The sequence below is a fragment of the Neoarius graeffei genome, chromosome 4, assembly GCF_027579695.1.
Source record: "Neoarius graeffei isolate fNeoGra1 chromosome 4, fNeoGra1.pri, whole genome shotgun sequence".
Taxonomy (NCBI): domain Eukaryota; kingdom Metazoa; phylum Chordata; class Actinopteri; order Siluriformes; family Ariidae; genus Neoarius; species Neoarius graeffei.
In genome coordinates, this window is record NC_083572.1 from 1757415 (window position 1) to 1777610 (window position 20196).

At 40.9% G+C, this 20196-nt stretch overlaps 1 protein-coding gene across 1 annotated transcript in view; it reads left to right on the forward strand.

Moving 5' to 3' along the window:
- Positions 1 to 19865, forward strand: part of rhbdl3 (rhomboid, veinlet-like 3 (Drosophila)) — a 26663-nt gene extending 6798 nt beyond the window's left edge. Inside the window, exons 3-9 of the mRNA XM_060918060.1 lie at positions 1770 to 1928; positions 6162 to 6386; positions 6875 to 7023; positions 7830 to 7942; positions 10808 to 10908; positions 16665 to 16725; positions 19594 to 19865. Of these exons, the coding sequence (XP_060774043.1) occupies positions 1770 to 1928; positions 6162 to 6386; positions 6875 to 7023; positions 7830 to 7942; positions 10808 to 10908; positions 16665 to 16725; positions 19594 to 19865 (1080 nt within the window). The remainder of the gene's footprint in view (positions 1 to 1769; positions 1929 to 6161; positions 6387 to 6874; positions 7024 to 7829; positions 7943 to 10807; positions 10909 to 16664; positions 16726 to 19593) is intronic.
- Positions 19866 to 20196: the final 331 nt, after the last annotated feature.

The following is a 20196-nucleotide window of genomic DNA, read 5'->3' on the forward strand; positions in this document are numbered from 1 at the left end:
CATGACAACGAGCATCATTCGCAGTTTTTCGCTCCACCTGTATTTTCTGTTCACCATCGCAATAAAATCGTAATTATCATGAAGTAATGATTTCTCGGCCAAAGAGCCAGAAAAGTTTAAATCCGGTGAGATGTGTAACCATAGCAACAGTCGTCTACATGACCCTGTTGTCATGTTTCGCTGCTTAAACGTTAATTTATGAAAGTGTTTATATTTTTCATGACATGTTTCCTTTTACTGCTGAGCTTTGTTCCTTTTCCCTGTAGGTGAGGCTCGTGATCTGTCGTTTCTGTCGTTAATGTTGTTTTCTGATATTTTATGATGATTCTTTCGTTTCTGTCATTAGTGTTGCTTCTGATATGTCTGTCATTTCTTTCGTGCCCTCTCATTTTCTTTTGTTATCGTTGCTCCTGTGGTTCATGTGGCTTCTGACATTTCTGTTGTTTCTGTCGTTTTCTGCCATTTTTGATGTTTCTGTTCATTCTGTCATTTAAAATTTTTTGTCATTTTTGTTATTTCTGACATATCAGTCATTTGATATTTTATTTCTGTTATTTCCGATGTTTCTGTCATTTCTGTGCCAATATGGAAATGTTGAAAGTGTGTCAGACAGTGACCTCTGATTCCCCCTGAGATCTTTAACCTCAGAGCTAAAGCCACTGCAGTCACACTTCCTTTACACACACACACACACACACACACACACACACACTCCATCAGACCCCCTCATTAAACACTATAAATCTCAGAGACAGACAGAGTGATGGTGACCTACCTTTCTTCTCTTTTCTTTTACCAACATTTAATCTTAGCATTTCTTTCTTTCTTTCTTTCTTTCTTTCTTTCTTTCTTTCTTTCTTTCTTTCTTTCTTTCTTTCTTTCTTTCTTTCTTTCCCCTCCTTTTGAGGTGTTTCACTCAGACAGGTTTGTCACCCTGATGTACGTAATTGAGTGACATTTCAAAGTATTTGGCCAGCGCCACTTCTCCACCCTGATCTCTCTCTCTCTCTCTCTCTCTCTCTCTCTCTCTGTGTTAATAACAGTAGTGATGATGTGAGTGATGGAAGAAGGACACTTGGGTGTGAAGGGATTATAGTGACCTTGAAATGTGCAAAGGATTGTGGGAGATTTTGTGTGTGTCTCAGCTGGAAGTGAAGAGTGAAATTGAGGGACTTGACCCTGTTCCTGTTCTCACTAAAACGAGAGCCGTCTGTCCTTCAGCTGTACTTTCTCACCTTTCTGTTAACAGAACACCAGTTATTTTAATAAACAGCTGATTTGGATGACGTCCTGTCAGTTAAACAAGCCACGCCCCCTCATGCATGTTGCATGTTGTGGCAGTTGGTCACTCACACACACACACACACACACATGCACCACTGACCAGAGCAGCCTGTTTAATATTCAGTATTATGCAAATGAGGTCTAAAATACCAGGCCCACCCCATCCTCAATTCTCTCTCTCTCTCTCTCTCCCTCTCTCTCTATTATTCAGGGATTAATGTGCATCTCAAAGCCAAGAGATTTGCATGTAGAAGTAACACAGAATGTGTGTGTGTGTGTGTGTGTGTGTGTGTGTGTGTGTGTGTGTGTGTGAAGTCTAATTGAAATGGAGTGTGTGAATGAAATTGAGGCCGTTTTGTAGACCCCAGCCTGTTCATAGAGGTATGAAATTGAGACTGCGTGTGTGTGTTATTGCTTTTAATTTATAGACACAGGCCACAAAGTTAATTGTTGCATGACATCATCATTGTGTGTGTGTGTTTCAGTATGACCCGGAGAGTTCAGGCTTCATCAGCGCTGAGCGTTTGCGTGATCTGCTCGAGACACACGGCTCTGAACTCGACACACACAAGCTGGAGGTTCTGCTGGCGCTGGCCAACGGGAACGCCGAGGGAAAAGTCCGATATCAGGATTTCATCAACCTGGTGAGTCTGGAACATTACCCACAATGCTCTGGGGGATCAGCTGACTCGACTGATCAGGTCTCTGTCTCTCTCTTTCTGTCTCTCATTTTTTTCCAATTCAGTTTCTGATCTCTGTCTCTTTATGGGACAAGCGGGTAAAAATGAGGTACATGCAGAGGGGTGAAGGACAGTGCTCTGTGTGTGTGTGTGTGTGTGTGTGTGTGTGTGTCTCAGTCGCTATTGTGTCCTATAAAGCACCTGCTGTGACACATTTACCAAAATACATGGGGGGAGACACGGGGACTGAAGAGAGTTTTATATCATGAGACTGAAAGGCTGAAAGCAGAAAAAAGAAAGACAGAAAGAAAGAGGAAAAAACAGATAGATGAAGATCAGTACAGAAAAATGAAAGAAAAACCGTTTACGTTGAGGTTCTGGAAGCTTCTTAGATCTGCTGTGGAACTGTTCTGATTCACTCGTCCACTAAAAATGTCTCGAAGACTTTTAGTACATTAAGCTCCATCTCCAGTAGTTTCTGATCTCCAGAAAAGTACCTGGTTCCCTTAGTGGAAATACAGCTGAGGTTCTTGAACTCTTTAAAAAAAAAAAATTGGTTCCTGAAAAACATTTTGGGTTCATGGAAAGGTCCCTGGATTTCTAAAGAGGCCCGAGTTCCAATAAAACATCCTGAGCTCATTGGGAAGTTAAAAAGGTTCTATAAAAATACTTCAGCTCCTAATTCTTGGTTACCAAAAAGTTTCAAGGTTCCTTAAAAGGTTCCTGTGTTCTTGAAAACGGTCTTGAGTTTCTTAAAAGAATTCCAGATTTCTAAAAAAAAAAAAATTGCCGTATTCTTGAAAACCTAAAAAAAAAATTGCCGTATTCTTGAAAACCTGTCTTAGTTTCTAAAACAGTTTCTGGGAACCTATGAAAGGTTCCTGAAAAAAGTTCTTGGGCTCCTGAAATTGAGTAAGATCCTGTGGGTGTCAGGTTACAGGCGCTTGGATGTATGTGCAGGGGAGAGCGGGGAACGCAGACTGGCAAACAAATCCAAAACACTAGACGAAATTAAAGTTGAGGGACAGGTAGGGGTCGATTGATCGGCAGACAGAGTATTAAGGGCTAGACTAAAGAGTAACGAGACAATAATGACGGTCGAGAACACGATAAAGCAGGCAGAATAACAAGGTTTGGTATGGCGGGTAAGACAGTGAATGATATGTCGCTTCGAGTGAGTGTGGGAGAGGTGTTTATACAGCATGGGCTGATTAACCAGGAAATGAGTGGCAGGTGTAATTAATAGACAGGCGATAGAGGGCGCTGTGGTTCTTGGATGTTGTAGTTCAGATCGGCCATGTTTGTAGTCTGACTGGAAGTGGCGCTCTCTATCGTGTTACTGACACTGGGTTCCTAAAAAGTTTCTTGGGTTTGTAAAAAGTTCACTTGTTCTTGATTCAGGGTGACAGAAAAGGTTTTTGAGTTCCTGAAAAAATGGTTCCTGTTTAAAAAAATATATAAAATCCTGTGTTCTTGGAAAGTTTTATTAGATTGTAAAAAAAAAAAAAAGCGGGTTCCTTCATAGGTTCCTGGTTTCTGTAATAAGTTTTCTGAGTAAGTCTCTGCGTTCCTGAAAAGGTTTTTGGGTTCCTAAAACTCACCAAAAGGGTCCTTGGGTTGCTAAGAAGCGTGCTTCCTGAAGAGGATTTTTGAGTTCCTGAACAATTTCTACGGCTCTTGAAAAGGTTCCTGATATCCTAAAAAGTTCTTGGGTCCATGGACAGGTTCCTGATTTCCTGAAAAAGTTCATGGAAAGGTTCTTTGTTTCTGAGACTCACCCAGAACACGAGCTGTACGTCCAAAATCACACACAAACAATGCAGCATCAGATACAAGTTAATATTGTTTCAGAGTCTGCAGCAAAGCATTTGTGGGTAATGAAAGTAAATGCCGACTCAGTAACCTGGATGTTTTATTAATTAAAGCTAACTAGAGGGCAAAAGCTAGACAGCGAACACAACTAACCTAGCAGGTGAAAGTGAACCTTGCAGGCCGCTATCTCAGACAACAAGCTGTCAAGAATCAAGTATGCTCATTAGAATATTAGGCCACGCCTGTTGTGACGGTTCTCAACTACAGTTTGAGTGTTTTATCGTGTTTATATCTTGGGAGTTTTTTCTGTAGAATTTGCTGAATGTTTAATCTAACAGTGAGCTTTAGTGTAATAGTGATGATGAGAATATTTTACACCGTGTTTGAAACCCAGCGTGATGTAAAGTGTTTATCTGACCATCATGAGGAAAATGAACTCGTTCCCCATCGAACTCATTCTTTATTCTTTATTTCTCTGAGACGCCCTTTATTCTCTACAGCGCGGGCGAAGATGAACATTCCGGAGTGTGTGTGAGTCGTTTTATCTCAGCAACGAGCTTGTAAAAGTCATTCTTCTTCCTCACACACACACACACACACACACATCCACCTTCTGTCTCTCTCTCTCTCTCAGTTTCCCAGTCTCTCTCTCTCACTGTTGCTCTCTCTAGCTGTCTTTCTCTCTTGCCGTCTCTGTCCCTCTTGCTCTTTCTGTCTCTCTGCTTCCCTTTGTCCCTGTCTGTCTCTTTCCATCTGTCTCACTGTCTTTCTTTCTGTCTCTCTCACCGTATCTCTCACTCCCCCCCACCCCGGTGTGTGTGTAGTTGCTCAGTGATGGTGGAGGAATCTGGTGAATGTGTTGTTGTGCAGTTTTAAAGCAAGATTTACAAATTCTCACAGATAAATAGAGAAAGTGAGACTTGCACTCATTAGGAAACACATGGAGAAAGAGAGAGAGAGAGAGAGATTGCGGAGATGCAGGAGAATCCAGTAAGATTCAGTTCTGCTATCCAGAACTTAAATCCAATTCCTTAGAGCTTGAATGTAAACGCATGATTCCTGAATATTATTGAAAATATTTATGGCATATCACGTAAAAGAAATCTTTTCTTAAAAATGAAAAATTTTTTCAAAAATTCAGGCTTGATTTAAAAAAAAAGCCTGATCTTTAAAGCGAGGCGGCCTTTCGATTTCATAAAATTGGTGAAATTTAGTTCCGTCTGAAATGTGGTGATTGTGATATCTGTTTATTTCTGTAATATCTCACAAAATATCAGGCCATTCTGTGGCTGGGAAGTTATTTAATTTGAGGGGATTAAAGCAAATAATGTGCATGAAATCGCTCGCTTGGCGCAGTCAGGCAGACAGAGGAAGTCCGTGTGCGCATGCGCAGGTTTACCTTCTTCTTCTTCTTTTGGGTTTTACGGCAGCTGGCATCCACAGTGTTGCATTACTGCCATCTACAGGTTTCCCTTTGAGCGTGCACTGACAGTTCCATCATTCTGTCGCTAAACGAACAGCTGATCACACCGAGGTGCTCGCTGAGCGCCCATATTTATTAGTTTGGTCCTGCGTTTCCTTTCCTTCGTATAGAACATAACGCCTTTTCTTCTTGCTTTCTTTCCGTTACTGTAGTCGCTCTTTCATGTTTCATTCGCACACTCACGTCCTCCATTTTTCTCTCCTGTTTCAAATTTGTATCCCACAATGCCTTGCGTGAACAGGGAAAGACCACCATGGGATGCATGACGTAGTATCTTGAATTGGGTCATGGAAAAAAGGAAAAAAATATAGTGGAGAATTTAGGGCCACATGGCACTAAAGTCATTAATTAGATTAGATTAGATAAAACTTTATTGATCCCTTTGGGAGGGTTCCCTCAGGGAAATTAAGAATATATCCATGTTATATCATAAAACACACTATGTCTTCGTAAGAAGAGCAGAAAAGTAAAAAAAGGTGGAAAAAAAGAGGTTTAAAGAGCTAAAAACTACAGAGCTACTGGAGAGGCAGCCGTCTCACACAGCGCCCATTTTATTTTATTAAAATAGAATAAAATTGTTCTATTTTTAAAAAAACTAATGAAATTGGAAGTCTGTGATTCAAGTTCAGTAGCTTTCAGTCACTAAACAAAGATAATTGGGTGTCGGGAAAATTCTTTTTATGACCTACACTTGAGAAATCTGAAAGGCAGCACAGCTTTAAAATTGAGGTGTAAAAAAATTTCAGCTTGTAGAAACTTTGGATGTTTATTCTGTATCTTGCAAGAAAAACACTTTAAAAGTTTTAAAAAGCATGAAATAAAATCTAGCTTTCCACAAATCACAAGTTATGTTTTTGAGGCCATGCTGTTTTAAATCCTGGTCCGATCGTGCGTTTCCTCAGATGAGTAATAAGCGGTCGAACAGTTTCCGGAGGGCCATCCAGCAGGGAGGGAGGCAGCTGAAGAGCTCCAGCCTGAGGGAGGAGGTGGGACTTGGTTTGTCTCAGAGACTCGTCCGACACGTCGCGTATGAGACGCTGCCTCGGGAAGTGGACCGCAAGTGGTACTTCGACAGCTACACCTACTGTCCTCCACCCTGGCTCATCCTGACCATCACCATCACAGAGGCGAGCACGGCATTAAAATCATACTGTCACCATAACACACACGAACAGTACTGCTGAAATAACGTGAATAAAATAGCATTAAAACAACACACACAACATCATTAAATCAGTGTAAACAACTTTCTGTTAAAGCAGCATTAACACAATATCACTAAAATAGCGTAAACAAAATATTATTAAAACAACACACAATATTGAGAAAATAACAAAACAATATGATTAAAATGACTTTAATACAATATCATTAAAGTAACGTCAAAACGCCTCTAAAATAACATGAAAACTACAGCATTAAAATAATGTAAACAACAAACAATATTATTAAAACACCAGAAACAGTATATTTTAAAATGTTATTATTGATAATAAAAAGAAACACAGTGTTGCTAAAATAGCAAAAACATTGCTAAATAAATGCCAACAGCGTGTTGCTAACAGGATAAAGCGTGGCGACGCCCAGGTCCTGACCTCGTGTTTTTGTCCCTCAGATGGTGGTGTTTGTGTATTATGGTCTCCTGCTGGACCGCTGGGTTCTGCAGGTTTCCTCTCCGTCCTTCCTGAAGAGCCCTCTGCCCTACCACCCTCAGCGGCGGGCACAGGCCTGGCGCTACCTCAGCTACATCTTCATGCACACTGGGTGAGTGATAGCCTTAGCCACCACTAACCCATGATCCACTGGTAGCATATGTTCACTCGGTTTAGCCCGTGCTAAGCAGTTTTAGCCTTGGTTAAAGCTAACTGTAGAGAGATCAACCAGCCCTGTGCTTATTCTATGCTAACTCATGTCTGCACTGATTAGCCCACACAAATCAAAGCCATGAACACGTTCTAGCCCTGTGCTGGTAGCACACAAACACACGCTACTTCATGCTAAGCCATTTTAGCCTTGACTAGCTCGCAGAAACCTTTGCTCATAGCTTAGTAACTCTCGCTATTCCATGCTAACCTTTTGGCTATCTCAAAGGAAGCTATGCTGAAAGCACATAGACACTCATTAGCTCATTCTAACCCATAGCATAGTCCACAGAAATCCATGCTAGTAACTCAGCGACTCCCTCTATTCCATGGTAACGCTTGAACTAGCTTTGACTAGCCCACACAGATCTATGCTAGTAGCCCACGAACACTTTCTAGTAGCATATAAACATTCACTAGCTTCTGCTAACCCATTCTGCTTCATGTAGCTCATAGAAACCTTTGCCAGTAGGAGGTGAACACTCATAGTAACCCATAGGCTAATCCATATAAACATATTCCAGTGCTTCAATTCACTAGCCCATGCTACCGAAACATAGTACAGGATTTCTTTCTATTCTATACTAATCCTTGGGCATTTTAACTGACATGTTTATTAACGTCAGATGAGTGCTAGCATAATGGATAGATGGTAATGTAGCCTAGCCATTTTATTCATATTTTCCTGTGTGTGTGTGTGTGTGTTAGCATCGAGCACCTGGGTCTGAACATGGCCATGCAGCTGCTGGTTGGTGTTCCTCTGGAGATGGTGCATGGAGCCTCCAGGATCGGTCTCGTCTATGTGTGTGGTGTTCTTGCGGGTGAGTTACAGATACGGTGCGTGTTCCCTTTATCCCACGCTGCTGTTGAATTCTGCATTACGATTGGTCAGGAGGTGTGTGTTCCTTATCGTTTCTATAGTAATGGCTCATTCACAGGGACTTCACATACGGACACTCAACATAAATACATTTAAATACATGTGTAGTCGTTGATATGGTCATGTTTTCTGGAAGGAGATGTTCATTTAACGTATGCGTGTGTGTGTGTGTGTGTGTGTGTGTGTGTGTGTGTGTGTGTGTGTGTGTGTGTGTGTGAGAAGAGGCCACGCCCACAAAAGCCTGGAGAGAAATTTGAACACAAAATATACCTCTCGTCCTGTGTGAGGTCATTTTGTCCGGACCTGATTGAGATTGATCCGCAGTGCTGGGCTGAGCTGATGAGGAAAAACACTGATTGATCTATTTTGATGCTGCACACACACACACACGCACACACACACACACACACGCTTCAGTTTATTCAAGAGAGTGAGGCAATTTCTTTCTCTTTGGTTCAAGACATTGCAGAAATTCATGAGAAATTCTGTGTGTGTGTGTGTGTGTGTGTGTGTGTGTGTGTGTGTGTGTGTGTGTGTGTGCGCTCGCATCTCCATCAGTAGGAAGGTCGATAGACTGGAAATGTTATTTCCTTCTCCCTGAAGCAAGAGAGAGATCAGTGTCCTGAGGCCATAGTTGTAGGACTAATGTACCATGGGAGTCTCTTCATAATCAACAGTCACAAACACACACACACACACACACACACACACACACACACACACACACACACACACACACACATCCCAGCTGCTATGTGCCCCTCAGGTCAATCTCTGAGTGAAATTAGGGGCATCATAAATCAGCATGCAGACTGCCAAATGGTGTGTGTGTGTTTGTGCATGTGTATTCAGAAACAGCGTCTGCTGAGGATCCTGTTGTGTTAATGAGAAATCGACCCATGCATTTAGAAGTGTGAAAAATGTATGTGGATGGGGGGATGTTTGTGGTGGGGACACTGTTGCTAGGCAACTGGGAAATATAGATGTTAAACATAAGCTAGCTAATCTCTAAGGTGAGCTAGTATGACCTGCCTAAGACACAGTGAGAGCGGAAATGAAACAGAACCATCCAGAACATCAATATTTACCTCAGATGTGTTAGTAAATTAATAAAATAAAGATATTTTAGGGATAAAATTATGCCTTAGCTCACTAACATGTAGCTGTTAGGTCTTTTATAGACAGTGCAAACACACAGTGAGAGCGGAAATGAGACAGAACCATCCAGAACATCAACATTTACCTCAGATATTTTGTTAAATTACGAAAGGAAAAGACAACCCAAAGCCGAACTTGTGATTTAGCTAGCTGGTGTGTTTATTTATTTATTTATTTTCATTCATTCATTCATTCATTCATTCATCTTCAGTAAACACTTTTTCCTGGTCCCATGGATCCAGAGCTAATCCAAGGAACTCTCCACATGAGGCGGGAATACAACCTGGATGGGTGGGATGCCTGTTTGTCACCACACACGCACTTATGCTATGTCACAGCGCTATTCAAGATGATTTTTGTAGTCATTAAACCAGGGCTGGATCGAGCTCTCACTAACAGGGTGGGCCAGGAAGCTGTTTGGGGGGGCAATATTACACATACACACACATATACTGTATATATATATATCATTTATCACAGATCTGTCGCCTAATATCAAACGGTATGATATGATTATTTCCCCCATATACTGCTCTTATACTGCTCCTGACAGTAGGACGTGTTGCAGCCGTTTAGGATGGAGTGACGCCTCTGTGGTGTTTGATGTGTAAACTGAGGGCTGAGGTAATTGTCCCAACACAGAGACAGTAATGTTGATGGCAGTGATGACGGTTATTACTGTCACCATGTAGTCAGTGTTATTACACTCTGAAGGTTTTAAGGCGTGGAGCCGAGCAGCTATGTGTACGTCTGTCCTCGTGTGCGATTAAGCCGTATAATCATGTGATTTTAGAGACACTGTAATTACAGGCAGCATCATTCTGCTTTTATCTCTGTGTGAAACCCCAGACACTGTCAGAACAGATTTATTTATTTTTTTGCATCTCAAGAATGTTTACAGCAGGTGGTTTCTTATTGTACATGTTTATCAGGTTTTATCAGGAAATCCTGATTGGTATATCGCACTGAATATGCAAATCAGCTCATGACTTCCTGTTATTCCATTATTTCTGTTTGTTTTCTGCTATACTGACTTGAACATTGTGACTTGAACAGCAGGAATGTTTGTTTTCTATTTTCTAGCAAATTTGGTTAGATTGTTTAGATGTTCTAGATATGCACCAGAACGATGCTGACCAGGAAGTTATCAAGGACCGGCACATGTTCAAACTTCATGCTCGCACTCATACGTCATTAAACAAAACAAAAACAACAAAAAAAAGTGTACCTCATATTTGTACCTCTGTTTGTCTTTGTTTAGAACGCATGATCTGTTCAATCCACATTCAGTTACATCCCTAACACACAGTGTGTAGATTGTTTAGAAGCAGAAGTTTTGTCATCCTTTTGCCAGACAGAAACAGGTCAAGAAAAATACATGACACTGCCGAGAGAGTTCAGCGCTGATTTAGCTGATCAGCAGACACCTGGCACTGTTACTCTGATGCAGATCTGACTCTGCTGATAAAGCAATGAACCGGAACAGAGACATAACCACACACACACACACATACACACACACAAGGCCATTTTACCTGTGCTTTCTTTAAAAGTGAGCTTTATAATTGTACACTGTGAATATAAATGAGTCATATTGCTAATGCAGCTCTCTCTCTCTCTCTCTCTCTCCCTCTCTCATTTTCTGCAGGTTCTCTGGTCGTATCTGTGGTAGACATGGCTGCCCCTGTAGTCGGATCATCAGGAGGAGTTTACGCCCTCGTCTCCGCCCATCTTGCCAACGTTGTCATGGTAAATGCACATGTATGGGTGTAATGTGTGTTCTGTTTCATAGAAGTGTGTGGAGTTCACTGTTTATCAGATAATATAGCATAGTATAGCATAGCCTTGTATAGTATACATAACTGGAATGCAACAAAATATATTATATTATTATACATACGGGCCACTTTTTCCATGGAATAAAAACATGTATTCTATTCCCTTCTGGTGGGTTTATTGATAGCATGCAATATTGATATCATATCACTTATCCTCCATGTATTACGCTGCTCTCCCCAATGGAGAATGAGCATGCAGTATTGTTACAATATTTCACGCTGTCAAGACAACACGACATCACACGTCAGAGTTCGTACGAAGATCCAATGACAAAACTTTTCTGCTGCACATGCGCAGAAGCATTTCTTTTTCGGCTGGGAGAGAGAGAAAATGAGGCTAATCCAGTGCTGCTGCTAGGATTAAGCACTAAATAAACAAACTGAAACCAAAGACACGCTGAACACCTGAAAGGCTACCAAAACTTCATTAAGATAAGATAAGATAAAACTTTATTAATCCCGAGGGAAATTCTTGTACCAGAAGTCCCTCTAGTTAAAATACAACAGTATAAGCTGGAGGGGGAAAAAATCCGTGATAAGAACTGTGCATGGAATAAATGCCTAAAAAACAGTGCCTAATAGAACAACAATAGAAATACAATAACAAAACAATAAAAAGAATAGAAATTATATATTCTTCATGAATATTTACAAGAGAAAAACATACCAATGGACATCAAAAAACTGGAAAAGAGACACGTCGGAGACGTAAAACTTCTGCGCTAGCGAGTGACTATGACAGTTTGTAAACAAACATGGCCGCCAGGTTTGCTTTGTTAAAAGCGGAAGATTTTGAGAGTTTTGGCTGCCAGGTCGCTCCGTTGTGTGTAGCTATCGATGTTGATTTTAAAAGTAACTAAGTAAATTACACAGATTTTATAATAATAATAATAATAATAATAATAATATTTGGCTTGACTGCGCTAGCATTGGTCTTCGCTAACACTACACCAGCTGGAAGGTGACTGCACTGCCGTGCTAACAGCACTGAGTCGTGGGTAAGCTCACGTTGGCCTTCAAGAATGCTGATATGAAGAGAGTGTGCATGTATTATAATAATAATAATAATAATAATAATGGCTTTTTTTCGTGGTCTATCAGATATATTCCATTCAGCTACTCGCCTTCGACTTGTTCACTATCATGCTAGCTGAATGGAATATATCTGATAGACCACTCAACACCAGCCAGTATTATTTAAATATATTATAGTATGGTATACTTCAGTAATGTATGCACACATAACTGCTTCATTTCTCCTCATCTCACCAGCCTGATGTGAACACACTGTCCTGAAGTATAGTAATCAAATATCCCGTGCACTGAGAGGTTCCGTTTGAAATGATGGATTCTCTGAGGTGACTGGTAGAGTACTGTTTTGTGAGGGGCGCAGTACGGTGCCAGTCACTAAAGAGAATCCATAATTCCCGGAACCTCTCAGCGCATGGTATATTAGATTTATATCCCTCATCAAAAAAGTCCAAACTAAAAGTGTTAAGATTGAATCTTGGCATAAACTCACTGGAGGCAGCCACGTTTGTTGTTTATGTCGGTGCAACCTTTGACCTGCACATGTGCAATGTATCATGCTATCGCTTTATTTCTTTTTACTATTTTATTTTATTTTACAACTCCGATTCCAAAAAAGTTGTGACAAAGTACAAATTGTAAATAAAAACAGAATGCAATAATTTACAAATCTCAAAAACTGATATTGTATTCACAATAGAACATAGACAACATATCAAATGTCGAAAGTGAGACATTTTGAAATTTCATGCCAAATATTGGCTCATTTGAAATTTCATGACAGCAACACATCTCAAAAAAGTTGGGACGGGGCAATAAGAGGCTGGAAAAGTTAAAGGTACAAAAAAGGAACAGCTGGAGGACCAAATTGCAACTCATTAGGTCAATTGGCAATAGGTCATTAACATGACTGGGTATAAAAAGAGCATCTTGGAGTGGCAGCGGCTCTCAGAAGTAAAGATGGGAAGAGGATCACCAATCCCCCTAATTCTGCGCCGACAAATAGTGGAGCAATATCAGAAAGGAGTTCGACAGTGTAAAATTGCAAAGAGTTTGAACATATCATCATCTACAGTGCATAATATCATCAAAAGATTCAGAGAATCTGGAAGAATCTCTGTGCGTAAGGGTCAAGGCCGGAAAACCATACTGGGTGCCCGTGATCTTCGGGCCCTTAGACGGCACTGCATCACATACAGGCATGCTTCTGTATTGGAAATCACAAAATGGGCTCAGGAATATTTCCAGAGAACATTATCTGTGAACACAATTCACCGTGCCATCCGCCGTTGCCAGCTAAAACTCTATAGTTCAAAGAAGAAGCCGTATCTAAACACGATCCAGAAGCGCAGACGTCTTCTCTGGGCCAAGGCTCATTTAAAATGGACTGTGGCAAAGTGGAAAACTGTTCTGTGGTCAGACGAATCAAAATTTGAAGTTCTTTATGGAAATCAGTGACGCCGTGTCATTCGGACTAAAGAGGAGAAGGACGACCCGAGTTGTTATCAGCACTCAGTTCAGAAGCCTGCATCTCTGATGGTATGGGGTTGCATTAGTGCGTGTGGCATGGGCAGCTTACACATCTGGAAAGACCCCATCAATACTGAAAGGTATATCCAGGTTCTAGAGCAACATATGCTCCCATCCAGACGACGTCTCTTTCAGGGAAGACCTTGCATTTTCCAACATGACAATGCCAAACCACATACTGCATCAATTACAGCATCATGGCTGCGTAGAAGAAGGGTCCGGGTACTGAACTGGCCAGCCTGCAGTCCAGATCTTTCACCCATAGAAAACATTTGGCGCATCATAAAACGGAAGATACGACAAAAAAGACCTAAGACAGTTGAGCAACTAGAATCCTACATTAGACAAGAATGGGTTAACATTCCTATCCCTAAACTTGAGCAACTTGTCTCCTCAGTCCCCAGACGTTTACAGACTGTTGTAAAGAGAAAAGGGGATGTCTCACAGTGGGAAACATGGCCTTGTCCCAACTTTTTTGAGATGTGTTGTTGTCATGAAATTTAAAATCACCTAATTTTTCTCTTTAAATGATACATTTTCTCAGTTTAAACATTTGATATGTCATCTATGTTCTATTCTGAATAAAATATGGAATTTTGAAACTTCCAACTTTTTTGGAATCGGGGTTCTATTTATTAGCATGCTATCACCTGCCTCGCTAGGCATAATCATGATACGTAGATCTACACACACAGAAATGCTCGCAGAGCCACAGCTGTGACTCAAGTCAGCCGTATAGCTTGAAATTGTGACATCAGTTCATGGTATATCCAGGATATTCCATGACTGACTCACACCATATCCATTTTTTTTTTTGTTATTTTTGATGTCACGAGATACATCGCTTAATCAGTGGTGGAACTATTTGATGTCACATGAGCCATCCTTGGCCAATCCCTGCACGGGAATTTTATAATATTATGATTCTATTCAGATTGATTTTGAGCCCTTGTAAATATTTTGCTCCTGCACTTATCAGGAGCTTTGTTTTTACACAATGACTAAATATATATTATACTGTATTACTGTAGAATATTTGCATAATGCTGCACAGTTTAATATATTATAATGCAACATTATATAGTTAAGTATAGTATAAGGCAGTATAGTAAAGTTCTCTATGCAGTAGTCTTATAGTGAAGTACTATAGAGAATAATCTGCCTGGACAAATCCAAATGGATGAAGAAGTGTGTTTATGTCTGATGAGATTAAAACCACATAAACACTTTATACTCACACTAATGTAAAGAACAGTAAAGTGAAAAACACACACACACACACACACACACACACACACACACACACACACACACCAGATGAGATACGCCCAGGAGCTTCCACAGGTCGTCTGACTCAGTGTGATTGGATCTCATGTAGGTGGAAATACAATCAGTTCATGTTGGGGTGGCACTGGGCAGAAATGGTGTGTGTGTGTGTGTGTGTGTGTGTGTGTGTGTGTGTGTGTGTGTGTGTGTGTGTGTGTGTAGAGTTAAACAGTCTTGAGTGTGTGAGATCTAAACCATGGACGTTCTCACACCACACACATTCCACACATTCCAGCATATTAATGCTCCCTGTCACATGGAGAGAGTGTGTGTGTGTGTGTGTGTGTGTGTGTGTGTGTGTGTGTGTGTGTGTGTGTGTGTGTGTGTGCACGCCTTCATACCTCTGTGTGACAGATGTGTTGTTTGTAATCTAGAACACTTCCACACCGCTCATACTGTGATCAGTGCTCTCTCCTCACCTTTCCCATGATGCCCTGGGCTCTGACCTTGCAGGACAGCTGTTTAAAAGCTCGTTCACATTCATTAAATATTAACACACTCATTTGTGTCTCACTACTCAGCATTTCTCTCTCTCTCACACACACACACACACACACACACACACACTCAGTATCAGCAAGTCTGTGTGATCAGAGCTCAGGTTACTCAACGCACCTCAGAAACAGATCCAGGATCAGTTCTTTATTTTGTGTTATTCAGTGTATGGATGATGGAGATGATCTCAGTGCTGATCCTGGATCAGTTCAGCTGCACTGAGGGTGAGTTAGCAAGTGACAGAGAGAGAGAGAGAGAGCGAGAGAGATGTTCATGCAGATACATCGCAGTCGAGTGCCAAAAACCAGCTTGCAAATTTCTACAGCAAACACTTTCATAACCCATAATCTATATACCTAATACTGCACAAATATTGCCCCCTCATTGGCCATGTTGGTGCTTGCCATCATCTACAGGCCCTGGTGTTAAATTAAAGATATTTTTTTACTCTAAAATAACAACAAAAAACCCAAATCCTCCCATATTGTCTCAAAATATTGTCTTAGAGTTATTAAAAAATACAGAATGAAAGAGTATTCTTTAACTATTTTAAAAATTATGTAATAAAAAAACATAAAACAGATCTTTACAAATATAGAAATAGAAGTTATAAAAGCAAAGAATAAAAACAGAATTTAAAGAATCATAAAACAAATTTACCAACATTTTTAAATACAGAAAGAAAGAAATTTTACAAAACTGAAAAAAATGTAAACCAATTAACCCTGGGTTTTTGTGTTGTTGTTTTTTTGTCCTATAATCATACAATGAAATTCTAAAGAGGTGACCTGTTACACGTAAAACTGCTTGTCACTTCATTTTATCCATTTATAATTCAGATTTCCTCAGATTTGTTTTCTTCCCCTCTCTCACACTGATCAGTGTAATTTATTGGTATGAATGAAGATATTTAGCCTTTTATCAAGCCAGAGTCCGTTACGAAACTGTTCAAGCCAAACAGAGCGTTGCAGCTGGAGGAAGAATAGAGCAAATAATGTTTTAATAAAAAGTGACGGTGCACGGCTCCAGAGTGCAGCGATCGATCCTGAGCTCGGGTTACTGTGAGGAGATTGAGATTTTCTCCTGATTTCTCCAAAAACAAGGCGACGCTCGTTTAAACTGACGCAGGATGTGAACAACCCACCATGATCCTGAATTACATCAGCGACAAACGATTCATCATCATAATAATAATAATAAGAAGAAGAAAAAATGTATTAATGTATGTTGAATTATGAATGTCTGTGCTCTCTCTCTCTCTCTCTCTCTCTCGCTCTCTCTGTGCAGAACTGGTCAGGGATGAAGTGTCAGTTTAAGTTGTTCCGGATGGCAATGGCGCTGGTGTGCAGTAAGTTGTTTTAAAAAACCTCAAACAAAAATTTTTCATGATTAAAACCTTTTAGGGGGCGGCACGGTGGTGTACTGGTTATCGCTGTCGCCTCACAGCAAGAAGGTCTGGGTTCGAGCCCCGTGGCCGGCGAGGGCCTTTCTGTGTGGAGTTTGCATGTTCTCCCCGTGTCCGCGTGGGTTTCCTCCGGGTGCTCCGGTTTCCCCCACAGTCCAAAGACATGCAGGTTAGGTTAACTGGTGACTCTAAATTGAGCGTAGGTGTGAATGTGAGTGTGAATGGTTGTCTGTGTCTATGTGTCAGCCCTGTGATGACCTGGCGACTTGTCCAGGGTGAACCCCGCCTTTCGCCCGTAGTCAGCTGGGATAGGATCCAGCTCGCCTGCGACCCTGTAGAACAGGATAAAGCGGCTACAGATGATGAGATGAGATGAGATGAAAACCTTTTAGTTTGTGTAGAAGCTGAACAGCTACACATCCTTTTTAACATTCAGTATGTTACTGCATCATCAAATATAAGAGCCAGTCATGTTTTAATATGCACATGCAACAGAGGGAGGGGGCGAGGCATGTCTGGTATCAAACATCTGTAGAATACCATTTATTATTACAACCCCGATTCCAAAAAAGTTGGGACAAAGTACAAATTGTAAATAAAAATGGAATGCAATGATGTGGAAGTTTCAAAATTCCATATTTTATTCAGAATAGAACATAGATGACATATCAAATGTTTAAACTGAGAAAATGTATCATTTAAAGAGAAAAATTAGGTGATTTTAAATTTCATGACAACAACACATCTCAAAGTTGGGACAAGGCCATGTTTCCCACTGTGAGACATCCCCTTTTCTCTTTACAACAGTCTGTAAACGTCTGGGGACTGAGGAGACAAGTTGCTCAAGTTTAGGGATAGGAATGTTAACCCATTCTTGTCTAATGTAGGATTCTAGTTGCTCAACTGTCTTAGGTCTTTTTTGTCGTATCTTCCGTTTTATGATGCGCCAAATGTTTTCTATGGGTGAAAGATCTGGACTGCAGGCTGGCCAGTTCAGTACCCGGACCCTTCTTCTACACAGCCATGATGCTGTAATTGATGCAGTATGTGGTTTGGCATTGTCATGTTGGAAAATGCAAGTTCTTCCCTGAAAGAGACGTCGTCTGGATGGGAGCATATGTTGCTCTAGAACCTGGATATACCTTTCAGCATTGATGGTGTCTTTCCAGATGTGTAAGCTGCCCATGCCACACGCACTAATGCAACCCCATACCATCAGAGATGCAGGCTTCTGAACTGAGCGCTGATAACAACTCGGGTCGTCCTTCTCCTCTTTAGTCCGAATGACACGGCGTCCCTGATTTCCATAAAGAACTTCAAATTTTGATTCGTCTGACCACAGAACAGTTTTCCACTTTGCCACAGTCCATTTTAAATGAGCCTTGGCCCAGAGAAGACGCCTGCGCTTCTGGATCATGTTTAGATACGGCCTCTTCTTTGAACTATAGAGTTTTAGCTGGCAACCGCGGATGGCACGGTGAATTGTGTTCACAGATAATGTTCTCTGGAAATATTCCTGAGCCCATTTTGTGATTTCCAATACAGAAGCATGCCTGTATGTGATGCAGTGCCGTCTAAGGGCCCGAAGATCACGGGCACCCAGTATGGTTTTCCGGCCTTGACCCTTACGCACAGAGATTCTTCCAGATTCTCTGAATCTTTTGATGATATTATGCACTGTAGATGATGATATGTTCAAACTCTTTGCAATTTTACACTGTCGAACTCCTTTCTGATATTGCTCCACTATTTGTCGGCGCAGAATTAGGGGGATTGGTGATCCTCTTCCCATCTTTACTTCTGAGAGCCGCTGCCACTCCAAGATGCTCTTTTTATACCCAGTCATGTTAATGACCTATTGCCAATTGACCTAATGAGTTGCAATTTGGTCCTCCAGCTGTTCCTTTTTTGTACCTTTAACTTTTCCAGCCTCTTATTGCCCCTGTCCCAACTTTTTTGAGATGTGTTGCTGTCATGAAATTTCAAATGAGCCAATATTTGGCATGAAATTTCAAAATGTCTCACTTTTGACATTTGATATGTTGTCTATGTTCTATTGTGAATACAATATCAGTTTTTGAGATTTGTAAATTATTGCATTCCATTTTTATTTACAATTTGTACTTTGTCACAACTTTTTTGGAATTGGGGTTGTATTATTATTATTATTATTATTATTATTATTATTACACCACACTGCTGTTGAGTTCTGGACTCTGGTTGGTCAGAAGGCGTTGATGAATTCTCTCTAACAGCAGCTTTGACAGTAGCGCAGGTCTATATTAATGCACTTGTTCTGATTCGTTATGGTTTCTATAGTAACAGCTCATCCATAGGGGCGTGTCCAGCAGACATTCCACTGATAATAAACAGATTATTGATATAAGGAGAAATGTGTTGATGTAATATTTATGGAAGGAGTCTCCAGTGTCAGCGATCTGTCACAGGACAGACGAGTTTATGCTTCTTTGTTGTTTCTCAGTACCATGACAAACTGTGTGGGTTTTTTTGTCTTATTAACTTCAAGAGAGAGAATAAAGAGGCTCTGGTGAGGGAGCAAGTGTTTATATTACTGCTGTAACAGAAGTGAGAACAGGAACTAAATTCACAAACATTAAAAGTAAGATTAAACTGATAAAATGTATGATGCACTATTCTTTAATAAATTAAAAATTGTAATCGTTTAATTGCTGTGGTGTAAGAGAAATAAAACACTTGGGAACATGCTGTTACATGAACATAATCCACTTCATGGTGGGAACAGTGACTCCACTTCATCACACAATAATAATATCTCTGACTGTCCCGCAGTGAGCGTGGAGTTTGGCCGGGCTGTGTGGTTGAGGTTCTACCCCCCTGCTGTGCCCCCGTGCCCTAACCCAAGTTTCTGTGCCCACCTGGGCGGGGTGGCAGTGGGCCTGACGCTGGGTGTAGTCGTGCTGCAGAACTACGAGCAGCGACTGCATGAGCAGTTCCTCTTCTGGATCTTCATCAGCGTGTACGGCCTCTTCGTCCTCTTCGGGATTTTCTGGAACGTCTTTGCTTATAGCCTGCTGGACGTTAAACTCCCGCCAGCACCATGACCAGCGTGTGTGTGTGTGTGTGTGTGTGTTGTTTTTGTATGAAGGTCATCATAACCTTTAATCTTTGGCTGTTTGTGACTTGAGAACCAAATGCTAAGTACCTCACTCCAAGTGTCTGTGTGTGTGTGTGTGTGTGTGTGTGTGTGTGTGTGTGTGTGTGTGTGTGTGTGTGTGTGTGTGTTTAGTGCCTAAACTGCATCATCATCATTGCTGTGTGCCGTCCAAGAAAAAGAAGAGATACAGCAGAACAGAATGTGAAAGCAAAGGATAAAGAGTAAAAAATGAAACAGCAAACTCGGGGTAATCTAATCCAGATAGCTTAAAGCAACAG